This window comes from Engystomops pustulosus, chromosome 10 (genome assembly GCF_040894005.1).
Source record: "Engystomops pustulosus chromosome 10, aEngPut4.maternal, whole genome shotgun sequence".
Taxonomy (NCBI): domain Eukaryota; kingdom Metazoa; phylum Chordata; class Amphibia; order Anura; family Leptodactylidae; genus Engystomops; species Engystomops pustulosus.
Window position 1 is genome coordinate 89,126,499 of NC_092420.1, and position 18,652 is coordinate 89,145,150.

Genomic DNA, 18,652 nt, shown 5'->3' on the forward strand with positions numbered 1-18,652 from the left:
ACCTAGCACCCAAATTATGCCTTACACCACCCTACAAGCACACACTGAGCACCCATACAATGCCCCACACCACTTTACCAGTGCACACCCAGCACAAAAACTATGCTGTACACCACCCTGCTGACCCCCAGTAGATAGGTAGACCAGCACACACCGTCCCCCAGTAGTCCCACTAAACCCCCCTGATGGCGGTCCTCCTGGTGACCTCAGCACTCGCTTCCTTCAGGGGTCACCTGTAACAAATAACCTTAGAGACTATGGGTGTCAGCACAGAGGGAATATTTTATTATGTGCAGAGATCTTAGCAGTCATAGAGGAGACCTGGCAAGAGAGGAGCAATCAGAGATGTCCCATCAGCTGGAGCCATCAGAGATGGTGAGGAGCAATCACAGTGGTGACCAAACAGAGGAAGGAGCCATCAGAGTTGACCCACCAGGTAGAGGAGAACCTGCAGGTGACAGGACTAGATGGGGAGCATCTAAATATGTGACCTACAACCGATGTCACTTGACCATTGCGGTATATGTACTACAGATTTTAGAAAATTAGAAGATGAATCCACACTGGAGGGGATGAGCTCTATGGTATGTGGTTGGGGGTAGGGTCCAGAGCAATGGGGCGATGATCTTAGATGTCCTCACTTGGGGCTACGGCCACGGGTCACAGTCTCCACTTCCTTCATGAGGCGCAGACATTGTTCTTCCTGCCACTGTAAGGCCACGCACTGCACCCCGACCGGCAGCCCGACCCCATCCTCCATGCCCTGAAATACACCAGGATCTAGTTATGTCACTCCAAGGTGATCAGGGCGGCGACCTCACACTATGGCTACTTACCTTAATGACCTCTTTGTCCCAGGGGTCATTGAAATAACCCTTATAATGCTTCAGCTCCTCCTCATCCTCAGGGGACACCGTGGTCACAGGAAGGACACCAGTAGGGAAGTTTAGGATGTTGAAGAGCATGGTGAACCCAAAGCCAGCTAAAACAGACCAACATGACCCCATGAGATCTCCAAGAGTAGCCCAAATATAGCACATATGGTGGCTCCGCCTACATGACACCCGAGGAGGGGAATAACAGGTGTCAGGGTAGGGGGAAATCGGAAATAGGAAGAAAGCTCATACCAAAGAGTTTTCCGGGGTGGCCGATATTAAAAGCAGGGCCGAGCATGGGGCAGAGCAGGGCATCGAGACCGAGCTTCCTCCATTCCTTGATGTAATCGCAGCGATATTCCTGGAAAGAAACATCCCTGCCATCAGTATCATTCCCTGTGCAAGAGATTCATATCTCAACATGGTGCAATATATGGGCATCTAACCAAGGGGCAAATAATAGTGCACCCCGGCCTACTCTATGTGATCCCTAGGGTGCATGTAGCCCCTACCCAATGACGAGTGACCCCAAAGATTTTACCTTAATGGCTGTGTAATGTTTCCACAGATCCTTCACAGAACTAAAACAAAAGATTAAGAAGTTGAGGGAATGAGTCCTGTGCGTGCACTCCTCCACACTTTCCTGCAGCGTGTGCGCCCTGATAACTCCCTGTGTCCCCCATAACATTCCTATTTCCTGTGCCTGCGCATGCTGACCCAACCTTGTGTCCTAATCCTGCACATCCTTATTACTCCCTGCGTCCTGTGCCTGCACCTCCCGACACCTCTCTGCGTCCTGTGTCTGCACCTCCTGACTCCTCCCTGCGTCCTGTGCCTGCACCTCCTGACAACTCTCTGCGTCCTGTGCCAGCACCTCCTGACTCCTCCCGGTGTCCTGTGCCTGCACCTCCTGACTCCTCCCGGTGTCCTGTGCCTGCACCTCCTGACTCCTCCCTGCGTCCTGTGCCTGCACCCCCTGACTCCTCCCTGCGTCCTGTGCCTGCACCTCCTGACTCCTCCCTGCGTCCTGTGCCTGCACCTCCTGACTCCTCCCTGCGTCCTGTGCCTGCACCTCCTGACTCTTCCCTGTGTCCTGTGCCTGCACCTCCTGACTCCTCCCTGCGTCCTGTGCCTGCACCTCCTGACTCCTCCCTGCGTCCTGTGCCTGCACCTCCTGACTCTTCCCTGTGTCCTGTGCCTGCACCTCCTGACTCCTCCCGGTGTCCTGTGCCTGCACCTCCTGACTCCTCCCTGCGTCCTGTGCCTGCACCTCCTGACTCCTCCCTGCGTCCTGTGCCTACACCTCCTGACTCCTCCCTGAGTCCTGTGCCTGCACCTCCTGACTCTTCCCTGTGTCCTGTGCCTGCACCTCCTGACTCCCCCCTGCGTCCTGTGCCTGCACCTCCTGACTCCTTCCTGCGTCCTGTGCCTGCACCTCCTGACTCCTTCCTGCGTCCTGTGCCTGCACCTCCTGACACCTCTCTGCGTCCTGCGCCTGCACCTCCTGACACCTTCCTGCGTCCTGTGCCTGCACCTCCTGACTCCTCCTTGCGTCCTGTGCCTGCACCTCTTGATGACTGATCACAGAATCAGAGAATAAGCGTCATTTTACCTGCAGCCGCAATGCGCCTCCACGTGATCGGCGATCCTGGGGAACTAAGAAGAAGAAAAGGTCAAACACTGCACGTCAGGAGGCGTCTCTCTAGTTGTTCCAGTGAAAATTCAGTGTATGATACTGGGGCCTGTGTTTTGGTTCCGCTTTTTGTGTTTTTTTTGTGACTCTTTGTTGCACATGTGCATTTATTCACCCTCCATAGTTCGCCATTGTCTCCTGTCAGCAGTGTTCCCTGTGTTATCACCTGATCCCGGGAGGTCGAGGAGCAGCGCTACCCAGAAGTAGCCATATACAACTTATATTCTCGTTATCAAATCAATAATATATGCTAAACACCACACAAAAATGTGGAAGTGTGCACCAAGCCAGTACAGTGGCGCCCCCACCTGGCCGGGACCACAAGGACAATGAATGTACATAGGTACCAGAGAAATACACAATTCAGCTCAGGAACTTATAAACTACTGATGCTCATGAGAAAGAGCCCAAAATATCAAAAATTAGCAAAAAGTGACACAAAAGATCTTAAGTCAAATGCTAAAGTCATAAGTTACCTTACGTGATGCGTCCATATAAGGGGGCATGCGTATCACCCTCAGTGGCTTTGTCAGGGGACCCATAGATAATTTTGCTAATTTTTTATATTTTTGGCTTTTTCGCATGAGCATCAGTATAATTTAGGAGTTCCTGAACCTAATTGTGTATTTCTCTAATTCCTATGTACATTCATTGTCATTGTGGTCCCAGGCATGCTGTGCCTTCCTACAGGGTGTGATTTTGGCGAGTTTTCACCTTTATAATTGTTTTTATTTTTTTTGTAATATTTAGTCTAAATGATTGATTTAATAAGAATATTAGAAGTTGTATACGGCTGCTCCTTTATTATTTATACATGTTTAAGTTGTGATTTTTTGGGCATTTTTTTTTGCAACTGTTGGTTCAAAAGTCAGAATTTAAGTGAAATGTAATTTTAAAAAGGCAAAGATAAATGTTTCCCATGAAACATACGGGCCCACATTTACTAATGGCTTTGCGCCAGTTTTCTGTCGGACTTTGCAAGTTTGCATCTATTTTAAAAGGGTCCGAGATGCATTTGTGTGGCTTGCAACCCTTTTGTGGCGCAGCTGCACACGCTACACAAATTTATGCACTGAAAGGGGCATTTCCGATGCTCAGTCAGACCGTGTGCCATATTTATTATTTAAAGTCCGACAGCCCATGATGCACTCTGTCGGAGCAGTGCAGGAGGCTCCAGATTCATGCAGAGTGTGCGCCACAATTCGGCAATGTCTCCATCCATGTGAGATACTGGGGCTAATTTACTAAGGGTCCTCGGATGCACTTTCATCAGAATTTCCGATGTTTTCGGGTTTTGCACGGCTGTGACAGGTATTTAACAGGGGATTGTGCTGTACGAAATCAGATTGTGTCGCAGCTGTGCTGCTTTCATGCGGCTGAAATCGGGGGACGTGCCATCAGACGATCTGATGGATTCGGACTGAGCGTGGGATATAACTTTCAAGTTGTGTCGCATCCAATGCACTCACATGCACCGGGAAGAAGAAGGTGAACTCCGGCGGACCTGAGCGGGGAAGCGACACATGCAGGATATCGGGCACACGATCTTAGTGAATCGCGGCACAGTGCATTATACACGGACAATGCACTTTCTGTGAACTCCTCCGGATGGGTAAGTAAATGTCCCCACTGTATCACAGTGCATCTTCCGACAGAATAGTGTCTGATAGTCGCGCTTCATCCAGCTTCTAAAACCATCTAACCTGCAAACACTTGTATTACAGTGAATTTGAGGGTCCGACCCAACATCTTCTTGGTTACTGGGCTATACAGCCTTGACACATGAACCAATCGCTGCAACCACCAACCTCAATATGGCGTCCATGTCTGTACGTAGAGCGCCAGCATCGCCACCATGAACATGATATCAGCTTCCACCAGCACAAAGCAAGGAAGTGCTCGATGGAGACTACAACTGAAGGCACAGCCCCTTCCAAACATGGATGATGGGAGGATGTTGGGAAGTCGTTCTCCATAAGAAAATCTCAGCCATAACCAGTGTGGACATAACTTGTACCGGCAAACTTATGTCGTCACCAATAAGTCATTGGGGTTGGCCCTCAAATACAGTTTAATATGAGATGGTGGGGTACGGGATTTTTAGGTCCCGGATGAAACGTATCTAATATGATCACGAATGGAGCTTGAACACAGAAGAGCAAGTGCTGCTCTCTTTATTCTCCTGGGTGCAGCAGGGAAAGCCTCTGGAGTGGATGTTCTTCCTTGTTCTCCTCCTCTCACCCTTGTCCCCCCACCCTTCTTCCTTGTTCTCCTCCTCTCACCCTTGTGCCCCCACCCTTCTTCCTTGTTCTCCTCCTCTCACCCTTGTGCCCCCACCCTTCTTCCTTGTTCTCCTCCTTTCACCCTTGTCCCCCCATCCTTCTTCCTTGTTCTCCTCTAGAGTCACAATTTGATTGCAGCTCTGGATGTGACTAGAGTATAAGTCAGGATTAGATCAAGGTTGTGATTGGACTCACCACTGGTCTCATGAAGAATGCCCCAATTTTCTTGACAATTCTCGGGATCTTGTACAGGAACAGCTGCTGCTTCAGGTTAGGATCCACGATGTCTGGGTTACTGTCGGACACATGGAAATAGATTCCTAATATCACTTTCCAACCATGGAAATATAGGCCCCCCTCACCTGGCCCCAGATACCACTATCCAACCACCGAATTATGACTCCCCTCACCTGCCCCCAGATACCACTATCCAACCACAGAATTATGACTCCCCTCACCTGCCCCCAGATACCACTAACCAAACACGGAATTATAGATTATGAATCTTTCTTTAGCGCTGGACCCCACGTGGGTGCCAGATCCTGCCCCATCATCACTAAGCTCATTACTCACAACTTTTCGGCAAGGGTCGACCCTCCATCAGCAAAAAAACCTCGGATGCAAAGCTCATTCAGGGCGTACTCAATCCTCGGAGGAGTGAACGGGACCAGCTGTAGGCAGAGTGAGGAAGAAGAGTCATTATCATCCTTAATATCACTCTCAACATCACCATCCTCCACCTCATTATCACTCCCATCATCACCATCTTCGTCCTCACTATCACTCTCATCATCACCATTCTCCTCCTCATTATCACTCCCATCACTCTCATTGTAGCAGCACCTTGTGTCCGGCCTCCTCCAGCAGGGTCTTGGTCTCCTGCACGGCTCGTCTCATGCTCGGGTGCGGGAGGAAATATCCATCAGTGTCATAGAAGCCAATGGTCAGGGGTTGTTTTCTGTTATAAATCTGTGACATCAGGATCAAGTCAGGAACTTACAGACTATACAATAAAGTTACCCCATCACCAAAAAGCGGCCATAGTGACTGCTCGTCCAATGCCCCAATTGTGAGGTGAAAGTGTCCCCCATTACAGGATAGGAGGCGGCCATAGTTACTGCTTATCCCAAAATGGAATAGTGCCCCCAGTGGTCAAATAGAGTAGCTGGGAATGATTGGGCGCAGTACAATGGGGCTCATTTACTAAGGGTCCACTGGAAGCATTTTCGTCAGGTTTTTGTTTTGCGCCGAATTGCCCCGGGATTTTGCTGCACTCAATCGGATTTTGCCGCATCGGCGCCGGTTTGCACGCAACAAAAATCAAGGGGCGGGCTGTTGGACAACCCGACGGATTCGGACAACGCGTGGGATTTAACATTTAGAATTGTGTCGCAAGAAACGCACTTACAAGCACCGGGAAGAAAAGGGTGAACTCCAGCGGACCTCGGCGCTGAAGCGACGGATGCAGGAACTCGGGCACACAATCTTAGTGAATCGCGGTAGACCCCAATCCTCGTCGGACAACGCACCTCGGGATCGCGACAGGACCGGATAAGTAAATCTGCCCCATTGAGAAATACATGATCACCGCACCTCATCATTGAATGGGACTGGTGGAACAGTGGGGTCAAGCTGGAACAGGTCATCACACACAAGGGCTTTCATGAACAAGGCCAAGCTGTCCACATCCCGTGCCATGGGACCCGTCATGGACACCGCTACAAGTACAGAAACAAAGCAGTCACATAGAGAACACAAAGCATGACATTCACACACTGAGCAAAGTAATCACAGAGAAAATCCCAAGGATGTAACTAGAAGAGGCCTGACCCCTACCCCCTCAGAAAATATACATATTTGCAGCCGCGAGACAAAACGGTGAAGAAACTTCTTAAATACAAGCAGTTTGCACCTTAAAGAACTTGCAAAGTCCGACAGAAAACTAGTGCAGGGACCTTAATAAATGTGCCCCAAGAAGGGTGGGGTGAAACAACGCTAAAGGGTGAGAGGAGGAGAACAAGGAAGAAGGGTGGAGGGGACAAGGGTGAAAAGAGGAGAACATGGAAGAAGGGTGGGGGAACAAGGGTGAAAGGAAAAGAACAAGGAAGAAGGGTGGGGGGACAAGGGTGAGAGGAGGAGAACAAGGAAGAAGGGTGGGGGGACAAGGGTGAAAGGAGGAGAACAAGGAAGAAGGGTGGGGGCACAAGGGTGAGAGGAGGAGAACAAGGAAGAAGGGTGGGGGGACAAGGGTGAAAGGAAGAGAACATGGAAGAAGGGTGGCGGGGACAAGGCTAAGAGGAGGAGAACAAGGAAGAAGGGTGGGGGGACAAGGGTGAGGAGAACAAGGAAGTAGGGTGGGGGGACAAGGGTGAGAGGAGGAGAACAAGGAAGAAGGGTGGGGGGACAAGGGTGAAAGGAGGACAAGGAAGAAGGGTGGCGGGGACAAGGGTGAGAGGAGGAGAACAAGGAAGAAGGGTGGGGGGACAAGGGTGAGAGGAGGAGAACAAGGAAGAAGGGTGGGGGGACAAGGGTGAGGAGAACAAGGAAGAAGGGTGGGGGGACAAGGGTGAGAGGAGGAGAACAAGGAAGAAGGGTGGGGGGACAAGGGTGAAAGGAGGACAAGGAAGAAGGGTGGCGGGGACAAGGGTGAGAGGAGGAGAACAAGGAAGAAGGGTGGGGGGACAAGGGTGAGAGGAGGAGAACACGGAAGAAGGGTGGGGGGACAAGGGTGAGAGGAGGAGAACAAGGAAGAAGGATGGGGGGATAAGGGTGAGAGGAGGAGAACAAGGAAGAAGGGTGGGGGGACAAGGGTGAAAGGAGGAGAACATGGAAGAAGGGTGGCGGGGACAAGGGTAAGAGGAGGAGAACAAGGAAGAAGGGTGGCGGGGACAAGGGTGAAAGGAGGAGAACATGGAAGAAGGGTGGCGGGACAAGGGTGAGAGGAGGAGAACATGGAAGAAGGGTGGAGGGGACAAGGGTGAGAGGAGGAGAACAAGGAAGAAGGGTGGAGGGGACAAGGGTGAGAGGAGGAGAACATAGAAGAAGGATGGGGGACAAGGGTGAGAGGAGGAGAACAAGGAAGAAGGGTGGGGGGACGAGGGTGAAAGGAGGAGAACAAGGAAGAAGGGTGGGGGCACAAGGGTGAGAGGAGGAGAACAAGGAAGAAGGGTGGGGGGACAAGGGTGAAAGGAAGAGAACATGGAAGAAGGGTGGCGGGGACAAGGCTAAGAGGAGGAGAACAAGGAAGAAGGGTGGGGGGACAAGGGTGAGGAGAACAAGGAAGAAGGGTGGGGGGACAAGGGTGAGAGGAGGAGAACAAGGAAGAAGGGTGGGGGGACAAGGGTGAAAGGAGGACAAGGAAGAAGGGTGGTGGGGACAAGGGTGAGAGGAGGAGAACAAGGAAGAAGGGTGGGGGGACAAGGGTGAGAGGAGGAGAACAAGGAAGAAGGGTGGGGGGACAAGGGTGAGGAGAACAAGGAAGAAGGGTGGGGGGACAAGGGTGAGAGGAGGAGAACAAGGAAGAAGGGTGGGGGGACAAGGGTGAAAGGAGGACAAGGAAGAAGGGTGGCGGGGACAAGGGTGAGAGGAGGAGAACAAGGAAGAAGGGTGGGGGGACAAGGGTGAGAGGAGGAGAACACGGAAGAAGGGTGGGGGGACAAGGGTGAGAGGAGGAGAACAAGGAAGAAGGATGGGGGGATAAGGGTGAGAGGAGGAGAACAAGGAAGAAGGGTGGGGGGACAAGGGTGAAAGGAGGAGAACATGGAAGAAGGGTGGCGGGGACAAGGGTAAGAGGAGGAGAACAAGGAAGAAGGGTGGCGGGGACAAGGGTGAAAGGAGGAGAACAAGGAAGAAGGGTGGCGGGGACAAGGGTGAGAGGAGGAAAACAAGGAAGAAGGGTGGCGGGGACAAGGGTGAAAGGAGGAGAACATGGAAGAAGGGTGGCGGGACAAGGGTGAGAGGAGGAGAACATGGAAGAAGGGTGGAGGGGACAAGGGTGAGAGGAGGAGAACAAGGAAGAAGGGTGGAGGGGACAAGGGTGAGAGGAGGAGAACATAGAAGAAGGATGGGGGACAAGGGTGAGAGGAGGAGAACAAGGAAGAAGGGTGGGGGGACAAGGGTGAAAGGAGGAGAACATGGAAGAAGGGTGGCGGGGACAAGGGTAAGAGGAGGAGAACAAGGAAGAAGGGTGGCGGGGACAAGGGTGAAAGGAGGAGAACAAGGAAGAAGGGTGGCGGGGACAAGGGTGAGAGGAGGAAAACAAGGAAGAAGGGTGGCGGGGACAAGGGTGAAAGGAGGAGAACATGGAAGAAGGGTGGCGGGACAAGGGTGAGAGGAGGAGAACATGGAAGAAGGGTGGAGGGGACAAGGGTGAGAGGAGGAGAACAAGGAAGAAGGGTGGAGGGGACAAGGGTGAGAGGAGGAGAACATAGAAGAAGGATGGGGGACAAGGGTGAGAGGAGGAGAACAAGGAAGAAGGAAGGGGGGACAAGGGTGAAAGGAGGAGAACATGGAAGGAGGGTGCCGGGGACAAGGGTGAGAGGAAGAGAACAAGTAAGAAGGGTGGAGGGGACAAGGGTGAGAGGAGGAGAACAGGGAAGAAGGGTGGGGGGACAAGGGTGAGAGGAGGAGAACAAGGAAGAAGGGTGGCGGGGACAAGGGTGAGAGGAGGAGAACAAGGAAGAAGGGTGGGGGGACAAGGGTGAGAGGAGGAGAACAAGGAAGAAGGGTGGGGGGACAAGGGTGAGAGGAGGATAAAAAGGAAAAAGGGTGGGGGGACAAGGGTGAAAGGAGGAAAACAAGGAAGAAGGGTGGGGCCACAAGGGTAAGAGGAGGAGAACAAGGAAGAAGGGTGGCGGGGACAAGGCTGAGAGGAGGAGAACAAGGATGAAGGGTGGGGGGACAAGGTGAGAGGAGGAGAACAAGGAAGAAGGGTGGGGGGACAAGGGTGAAAGGAGGAGAACATGGAAGGAGGGTGGCGGGGACAAGGGTGAGAGGAGGAGAACATGGAAGAAGGGTGGCGGGGACAAGGGTGAGAGGAGGAGAACACGGAAGAAGGGTGGGGGGACAAGGGTGAGAGGAGGAGAACAAGGAAGAAGGGTGGGGGGACAAGGGTGAGAGGAGGAGAACAAGGAAGAAGGGTGGGACCATAAGGGTGAGAGGAGGAGAACAAGGAAGAAGGGTGGCGGGGACAAGGCTGAGAGGAGGAGAACAAGGATGAAGGGTGGGGGGACAAGGTGAGAGGAGGAGAACAAGGAAGAAGGGTGGGGGGACAAGGGTGAAAAGAGGAGAACAAGAAAGAGGGATGGGGGGGACAAGGCTGAGAGGAGGAGAACAAGGATGAAGGGTGGGGGGACAAGGTGAGAGGAGGAGAACAAGGAAGAAGGGTGGGGGGAAAAGGGTGAAAAGAGGAGAACAAGGAAGAAGGGTGGGGGGACAAGAGTGAGAGGAGGAGAACAAGGAAGAAGGGTGGGGGGACAAGGGTGAGAGGAGGAGAACAAGGAAGAAGGGTGGGGGGACAAGGGTGAGAGGAGGAGAACAAGGAAGAAGGGTGGGGGGACAAGGGTGAGAGGAGGAGAATAAGGAAGAAGGGTGGGGGGACAAGGCTGAGAGGAGGAGAACAAGGATGAAGGGTGGGGGGACAAGGGTGAAAAGAGTAGAACAAGGAAGAAGGGTGGGGGGACATGGGTGAGAGGAGGAGAACAAGGAAGAAGGGTGGGGGGACAAGGGTGAGAGGAGGAGAACAAGGAAGAAGGGTGGGGGGACAAGGGTGAGAGGAGGAGAACAAGGAAGAAGGGTGGGGGGACAAGGGTGAGAGGAGGAGAACAAGGAAGAAGGGTGGGGGGACAAGGGTGAGAGAAGTAGAATAAGGAAGAAGGGTGGGGGGGGCAAGGGTGAGAAGAGGAGAACAAGGAAGAAGGGTGGGGGGACAAGGGTGAGAGGAGGAGAACAAGGAAGAAGGATGGGGGGACAAGGGTGAGAGGAGGAGAACAAGGAAGAAGGGTGGAGGGGACAAGGGTGAAAGGAGGAGAACAATGAAGAAGGGTGGGGGGGCAAGGGTGAGAGGAGGAGAACAATGAAGAAGGGTGGGGGGACAAGGGTGAGAGGAGGAGAACAAGGAAGAAGGATGGGGGGACAAGGGTGAGAGGAGGAGAACAAGGAAGAAGGGTGGGGGGACAAGGGTGAGAGGAGAAGAACAAGGAAGAAGGGTGGGGGGACAAGGGTGAGAGGAGGAGAACAAGGAAGAAGGGTGGCGGGGATAAGGGTGAGAGGAGGAGAACATGGAAGAAGGGTGGGGGGACAAGGGTGAGAGGAGGAGAACACGGAAGAAGGGTGGGGGGACAAGGGTGAGAGGAGGAGAACAAGGAAGAAGGGTGGGGGGACAAGGGTGAGAGGAGGAGAATAAGGAAGAAGGGTGGGGGGACAAGGCTGAGAGGAGGAGAACAAGGATGAAGGGTGGGGGGACAAGGGTGAAAAGAGTAGAACAAGGAAGAAGGGTGGGGGGACATGGGTGAGAGGAGGAGAACAGGGAAGAAGGGTGGGGGGACAAGGGTGAGAGGAGGAGAACAAGGAAGAAGGGTGGGGGGACAAGGGTGAGAGGAGGAGAACAAGGAAGAAGGGTGGGGGGACAAGGGTGAGAGAAGGAGAATAAGGAAGAATGGTGGGGGGGGCAAGGGTGAGAAGAGGAGAACAAGGAAGAAGGGTGGGGGGACATGGGTGAGAGGAGGAGAACAAGGAAGAAGGGTGGGGGGACAAGGGTGAGAGGAGGAGAACAAGGAAGAAGGGTGGGGGGACAAGGGTGAGAGGAGGAGAACAAGGAAGAAGGGTGGGGGGACAAGGGTGAGAGGAGGAGAACAAGGAAGAAGGGTGGGGGGACAAGGGTGAGAGAAGGAGAATAAGGAAGAAGGGTGGGGGGGGGCAAGGGTGAGAGGAGGAGAACAAGGAAGAAGGGTGGGGGGACAAGGGTGAGAGGAGGAGAACAAGGAAGAAGGATGGGGGGACAAGGGTGAGAGGAGGAGAACAAGGAAGAAGGGTGGAGGGGACAAGGGTGAAAGGAGGAGAACAATGAAGAAGGGTGGGGGGGCAAGGGTGAGAGGAGGAGAACAAGGAGGAAGGGTGGGGGGACAGGGGTGAGAGGAGGAGAACAAGGAAGAAGGATGGGGGGACAAGGGTGAGAGGAGGAGAACAAGGAAGAAGGGTGGGGGGACAAGGCTGAGAGGAGGAGAACAAGGATGAAGGGTGGGGGGACAAGGGTGAAAAGAGTAGAACAAGGAAGAAGGGTGGGGGGACATGGGTGAGAGGAGGAGAACAAGGAAGAAGGGTGGGGGGACAAGGGTGAGAGGAGGAGAACAAGGAAGAAGGGTGGGGGGACAAGGGTGAGAGGAGGAGATTAAGGAAGAAGGGTGGGGGGACAAGGGTGAGAGGAGGAGAACAAGGAAGAGGGTGGGGGGACAAGGGTGAGAGGAGGAGATTAAGGAAGAAGGGTGGGGGGACAAGGCTGAGAGGAGGAGAACAAGGATGAAGGGTGGGGGGACAAGGGTGAAAAGAGTAGAACAAGGAAGAAGGGTGGGGGGACATGGGTGAGAGGAGGAGAACAAGGAAGAAGGGTGGGGGGACAAGGGTGAGAGGAGGAGAACAAGGAAGAAGGGTGGGGGCACAAGGGTGAGAGGAGGAGAACAAGGAAGAAGGGTGGGGGCACAAGGGTGAGAGGAGGAGAACAAGGAAGAAGGGTGGGGGTACAAAGGAGGACACCTGTGCAAGCAGTTTGCACGTAAAAGAACATGCAAAAGTCCAACAGAAGACTGGCGCACAGCCCTTGGTATATGTGCCCCATTATGCTGTACAATGTTCTGCATAATATGTACATAATGGCGCATATCCTACATTCTTTATTGTACAAGGTTGGATGCAGGGGCCCCCTGATACTGCGTGCCCCGTAGCAGCTGCTACCGGTGTAGTTACACCCCTGGAATATCCTTAAAAGACTCATCACACTGAAAACTGTGGAGACATCATACAGGAGAAACCACAGCCTGAACTGCAACCAAGACACCAGAAACATGACAAACCTGACTTCATCCCACTGACTGGATTGAGAACACCAAGATTACTGCAAAAGAAACAGAAGAGAGTTACAAGAGAAGGGGAGACAAGGGAGAAGGGTGGGGGAGACAAGGGAGAAGGGTGAGAGGAGGAGAACAAAGAAGAAGGGTGGGGAAGACAAAGGAGAAGGGTGAGAGGAGGAGGAGAACAAGGAAGAAGGGTGGGGGTGGCAAGGGAGAATGGTGAGAACAAGGAAAAAGGGTGGGGGGAGGCAAGGGAGAAGGGTAAGAGGAGTAGAACAAGGAAGAAGGGCAGGGGGAGACAAGGGAGAAGGGTGAGAGGACGAGAACAAGGAAGAAGGGCAGGGGGAGACAAGGGAGAAGGGTGAGAGGAGGAAAACAAGGAAGAAGGGTGGTGGGAGAAGGGTGAGAGAGTGGGAAAACCAGCAAAAAACAGGGGGGACAGAAAGAACATGGAAGAAGAGTGGGGGGAGAGAAAGGAGAAAATGAAAGAGGAGGAAAACAAGGAGGAAATAGGGGGGAGACAATGGAAAAGGGTGAGAGGAAAAGAACAAACAAAAAATATGGGGGACAGAAAGAGTAAAAAAGAAAGTAGGTTGGGATGAGATGAGAGAGGGGAAGAACAAGGAACAAATGGGATGGGGGCCAAAAACAAGGAAGAAGGTTGGGGGGTGAAGTAAAAGGAAGAAGAAAGGTGAGGCAGAGGGATACGATAGCATTCTATGGAGGGAATGAAGGAGGAGAGAACGAATTAGGGTATTATAATGAGATAATAGATGCTTCTTCCTGCCATTACATGAAGGGGCAGGGTATCTATCCTCTGGGCCACCTCTCAGTTGCCTCCTTCGCTTACGTCAATCTGTTTCCAGAAGGCCTGAATCCACAGATCCCACAGAAGCTTGAGGGCATCCGGATACTTCCCAGAACATCTGTGCCAACACCAAGGATTGAGCCGCCACCTGCGATCAGAGCCCCCTCGCCACCGCTGGAGCCTCCACAGGTCTTCTTATGGTTGTGCGGGTTCAGGGTCTGACCATAGATGGAGTTACTGCAGTCAAAGCTGTAGAAGGAGATAAGCCATGATGGCCATGACACTTTCCACACGCCAGCAGCATATGGCCCCAGGCCAATGTGCCGCGTCACTGCAATGATGACGTCTTGCTCTTACTTGATCAGGGACTGTGGGATATTGGTCTTCACGAAAGGTATGGCTCCCTGCTTCTTCAGAACCTGGACAATCACACTGTCCTCCGGTTCATCGACCCCCAGGAAGTGGACAAGGCCACAGTGAGAGTTGTGCCCCTGAACCAAGGCAAACGGCTAGTTATAAGGGTAGAAGACAGATCCCCAATTCCTTTCCACCGGGTGAAGCCAGAGCCCAGGGTACTGTCTCACATCTCCCAGACATCACCCCTCATCCTTAAAGGGAATCTACCACCACGATTCTACCTATAAAGATAGTAGTAGGCGGATGTATGGGACGTGAGGATAGCCTAATATGTTAATTTTCTTAAGCGGCTACCAGGGCATGGAGTAGCCGGACATGAAGCTGCACGCCCGGGAAGCCTGCGTTCTGCGATATATTCAGGAGAGGACACAAGCCATGTGAGGGGTTATATACAGGAGAGGATACAAGCCATGTGAGGGGTTATATACAGGAGAGGATACAAGCCATGTGAGGGGGTTATATACAGGAGAGGATACAAGCCATGTGAGTGGTTAGATACAGGAGAGGACACAAGCCATGTGAGGGGTTATATACAGGAGAGGATACAAGCCATGTGAGGGGATATATACAGGAGAGGATACAAGTCATGTGAGGGTTATATACAGGAGATGACACAAGCCATGTGAGGGGTTATATACAGGAGAGGACACAAGACATGTGAGGGGGGTTATATACAGGAGAGGATACAAGCCATGTGAGGGGTTATATACAGGAGAGGATACAAGCCATGTGAGGGGTTATATACAGGAGAGGACACAAGCCATGTGAGGGGTTATATACAGGAGAGGATACAAGCCATGTGAGGGGGTTATATACAGGAGAGGAAACAGGCCATGGGAGGGGGTTACATACAGGAGAGGAAACAGGCCATGTGAGGGGTTATATACAGGAGAGGATACAAGCCATGTGAGGGGGTTATATACAGGAGAGGATACAAGCCAAGTGAGGGGGTTATATACAGGAGAGGATACAAGCCACGTGAGGGGGTTATATACAGGAGAGGATACAAGCCATGTGAGGGGTTATATACAGGAGAGGATACAAGCCATGTGAGGGGGTTATATACAGGAGAGGATACAAGCCATGTGAGGGGTTATATACAGGAGAGAATACAAGCCATGTGAGGGGTTATATACAGGAGAGGATACAAGCCATGTGATGGGGTTATATACAGGAGAGGACACAAGCCATGTAAGGGGTAATATACAGGAGAGGACACAAGCCATGTAAGGGGTAATATACAGGAGAGGACACAAGCTATGCGAGTGGTTAGATACAGGAGAGGACACAAGCCATGTGAGAGGTTATATACAGGAGAGGATACAAGCCAAGTGAGGGGTTATATACAGGAGAGGATACAAGCCATGTGAGGGGGTTATATACAGGAGAGGACACAAGCCATGTGAGGGGGTTATATACAGGAGAGGATACAAGCCATGTGAGGGCGTTATATGCAGGAGAGGATACAAGCCATGTGAGGGGTTATATACAGGAGAGGACACAAGCCATGTGAGGGGGTTATATACAGGAGAGGATACAAGCCATGTGAGGGGTTATATACAGGAGAGGACACAAGCCATGTGAGGGGGTTATATACAGGAGAAGACACAAGCCATGTGAGGGGGTTATATACAGGAGAGGATACAAGCCATGTGAGAGGTTATATACAAGAGAGGATACAAGCCATGTGAGGGGTTATATACAGGAGAGGATACAAGCCATGTGAGGGGGGTATATACAGGACAGGATACAAGCCATGTGAGTGGTTAGATACAGGAGAGGACACAAGCCATGTGAGGGGTTATATACAGGAGAGGATACAAGCCATGTGAGGGGTTATATACAGGAGAGGACACAAGCCATGTGAGGGGTTATATACAGGAGAGGATACAAGCCATGTGAGGGGTTATATACAGGAGAGGATACAAGCCATGGGAGGGGGTTACATACAGGAGAGGAAACAGGCCATGTGAGGGGTTATATACAGGAGAGGATACAAGCCATGTGAGGGGGTTATATACAGGAGAGGATACAAGCCAAGTGAGGGGGTTATATACAGGAGAGGATACAAGCCACGTGAGGGGGTTATATACAGGAGAGGATACAAGCCATGTGAGGGGTTATATACAGGAGAGGATACAAGCCATGTGAGGGGGTTATATACAGGAGAGGATACAAGCCATGTGAGGGGTTATATACAGGAGAGAATACAAGCCATGTGAGGGGTTATATACAGGAGAGGATACAAGCCATGTGATGGGGTTATATACAGGAGAGGACACAAGCCATGTAAGGGGTAATATACAGGAGAGGACACAAGCCATGTAAGGGGTAATATACAGGAGAGGACACAAGCTATGTGAGTGGTTAGATACAGGAGAGGACACAAGCCATGTGAGAGGTTATATACAGGAGAGGATACAAGCCAAGTGAGGGGTTATATACAGGAGAGGATACAAGCCATGTGAGGGGGTTATATACAGGAGAGGACACAAGCCATGTGAGGGGGTTATATACAGGAGAGGATACAAGCCATGTGAGGGTGTTATATACAGGAGAGGACACAAGCCATGTGAGGGGGTTATATACAGGAGAGGATACAAGCCATGTGAGGGCGTTATATGCAGGAGAGGATACAAGCCATGTGAGGGGTTATATACAGGAGAGGACACAAGCCATGTGAGGGGGTTATATACAGGAGAGGACACAAGCCATGTGAGGGGGTTATATACAGGAGAAGACTCAAGCCATGTGAGGGGGTTATATACAGGAGAGGATACAAGCCATGTGAGAGGTTATATACAAGAGAGGATACAAGCCATGTGAGGGGTTATATACAGGAGAGGATACAAGCCATGTGAGGGGGGTATATACAGGACAGGAAACTAGCCATGTGAGGGGTTATGTACAGGAGAGGATACAAGCCATGTGAGGGGTTATATACAGGAGAGGACACAAGCCATGTGAGGGGTTATATACAGGAGAGGATACAAGCCATGTGAGGGGGTTATATACAGGAGAGGATACAAGCCACGTGAGGGGTTATATACAGGAGAGGATACAAGCCATGTGAGGGGGGTATATACAGGACAGGACACAAGCCATGTGAGGGGTTATGTACAGGAGAGGATACAAGCCATGTGAGGGGGTTATATACAGGAGAGGATACAAGCCATGTGTGGGGTTATATACAGGAGAGGACACAAGCCATGTGAGGGGTTATATACAGGAGAGGATACAAGCCATGTGAGGGGTTATATACAGGAGAGGATACAAGCCACGTGAGGGGTTATATACAGGAGAGGACACAAGCCATGTGAGGGGTTATATACAGGAGAGGATACAAGCCATGTGAGGGGTTATATACAGGAAAGGATACAAGCCATGTGAGGGGTTATATACAGGAGAGGATACAAGCCATGTGAGGGGTTTATATACAGGAGAGGACACAAGCCATGTGAGGGGTTATATACAGGAGAGGACACAAGCCATGTGAGGGGTTATATACAGGAGAGGATACAAGCCATGTGAGGGGTTATATACAGGAGAGGATACAAGCCATGTGAGGGGTTATATACAGGAGAGGACACAAGCCATGTGAGGGGGTTATATACACGAGAGGACACAAGCCATGTGAGGGGTTATATACAGGAGAGGATACAAGCCATGTGAGGGGGTTATATACAGGAGAGGATACAAGCCATGTGTGGGGTTATATACAGGAGAGGACACAAGCCATGTGAGGGGTTATATACAGGAGAGGATACAAGCCATGTGAGGGGTTATATACAGGAGAGGATACAAGCCATGTGAGGGGTTATATACAGGAGAGGATACAAGCCATGTGAGGGGGTTATATACAGGAGAGGATACAAGCCATGTGTGGGGTTATATACAGGAGAGGATACAAGCCATGTGAGGGGGTTATATACAGGAGAGGACACAAGCCATGTGAGGGGTTATATACAGGAGAGGATACAAGCCATGTGAGGGGGTTATATACAGGAGAGGATACAAGCCATGTGTGGGGTTATATACAGGAGAGGACACAAGCCATGTGAGGGGGTTATATACTGGAGAGGATACAAGCCATGTGAGGGGTTATATACAGGAGAGGATACAAGCCATGTGAGAGGGTTATATACAGGAGAGGATACAAGCCATGTGAGGGGTTATATACAGGAGAGGATACAAGCCATGTGAGGGGTTATATACAGGAGAGGATACAAGCCACGTGAGGGGTTATATACAGGAGAGGATACACAATGTAAGTATAACACAGTTAACAGATGTAACTACATAGGTAACATAGATGGAATAACAGGTAAAATAGATGGAATAACCATCTTATAATAACATAGGTAACAGATGTGTAATGTCAGCTTGTGATTGCATGTGTGCAGCAAGTTGCTCAGTGAATCGAAATACAATTTCAAAATGTTTCCTGCTTATTCACACTAGAAGGATGGTTATACCCAAACAAAGAAAGTTTTAAGTCCTGCAGTTTCTGTCAA

General features: G+C 51.4%; 1 protein-coding gene across 2 annotated transcripts in view; it reads right to left on the reverse strand.

The window, feature by feature from the left end:
* Nucleotides 1–262: 262 nt before the first annotated feature.
* LOC140105153 (vitamin D3 hydroxylase-associated protein-like) overlaps nucleotides 263–18,652 on the reverse strand; it is a 31,209-nt gene continuing 12,819 nt past the window's right edge. For both annotated transcript variants that reach the window (XM_072129084.1, XM_072129085.1), the window contains exons 4-15: nucleotides 14,079–14,212; nucleotides 13,764–13,970; nucleotides 12,917–12,957; nucleotides 6,444–6,568; nucleotides 5,694–5,819; nucleotides 5,424–5,521; nucleotides 5,046–5,145; nucleotides 2,488–2,531; nucleotides 1,417–1,456; nucleotides 1,128–1,236; nucleotides 837–982; nucleotides 263–763 (exon numbers count right to left, since the gene is read on the reverse strand). In XM_072129084.1, coding sequence (XP_071985185.1) covers nucleotides 638–763; nucleotides 837–982; nucleotides 1,128–1,236; nucleotides 1,417–1,456; nucleotides 2,488–2,531; nucleotides 5,046–5,145; nucleotides 5,424–5,521; nucleotides 5,694–5,819; nucleotides 6,444–6,568; nucleotides 12,917–12,957; nucleotides 13,764–13,970; nucleotides 14,079–14,212 — 1,296 coding nt within the window. In that variant the 3' untranslated portion in view covers nucleotides 263–637. The remainder of the gene's footprint in view (nucleotides 764–836; nucleotides 983–1,127; nucleotides 1,237–1,416; nucleotides 1,457–2,487; nucleotides 2,532–5,045; nucleotides 5,146–5,423; nucleotides 5,522–5,693; nucleotides 5,820–6,443; nucleotides 6,569–12,916; nucleotides 12,958–13,763; nucleotides 13,971–14,078; nucleotides 14,213–18,652) is intronic.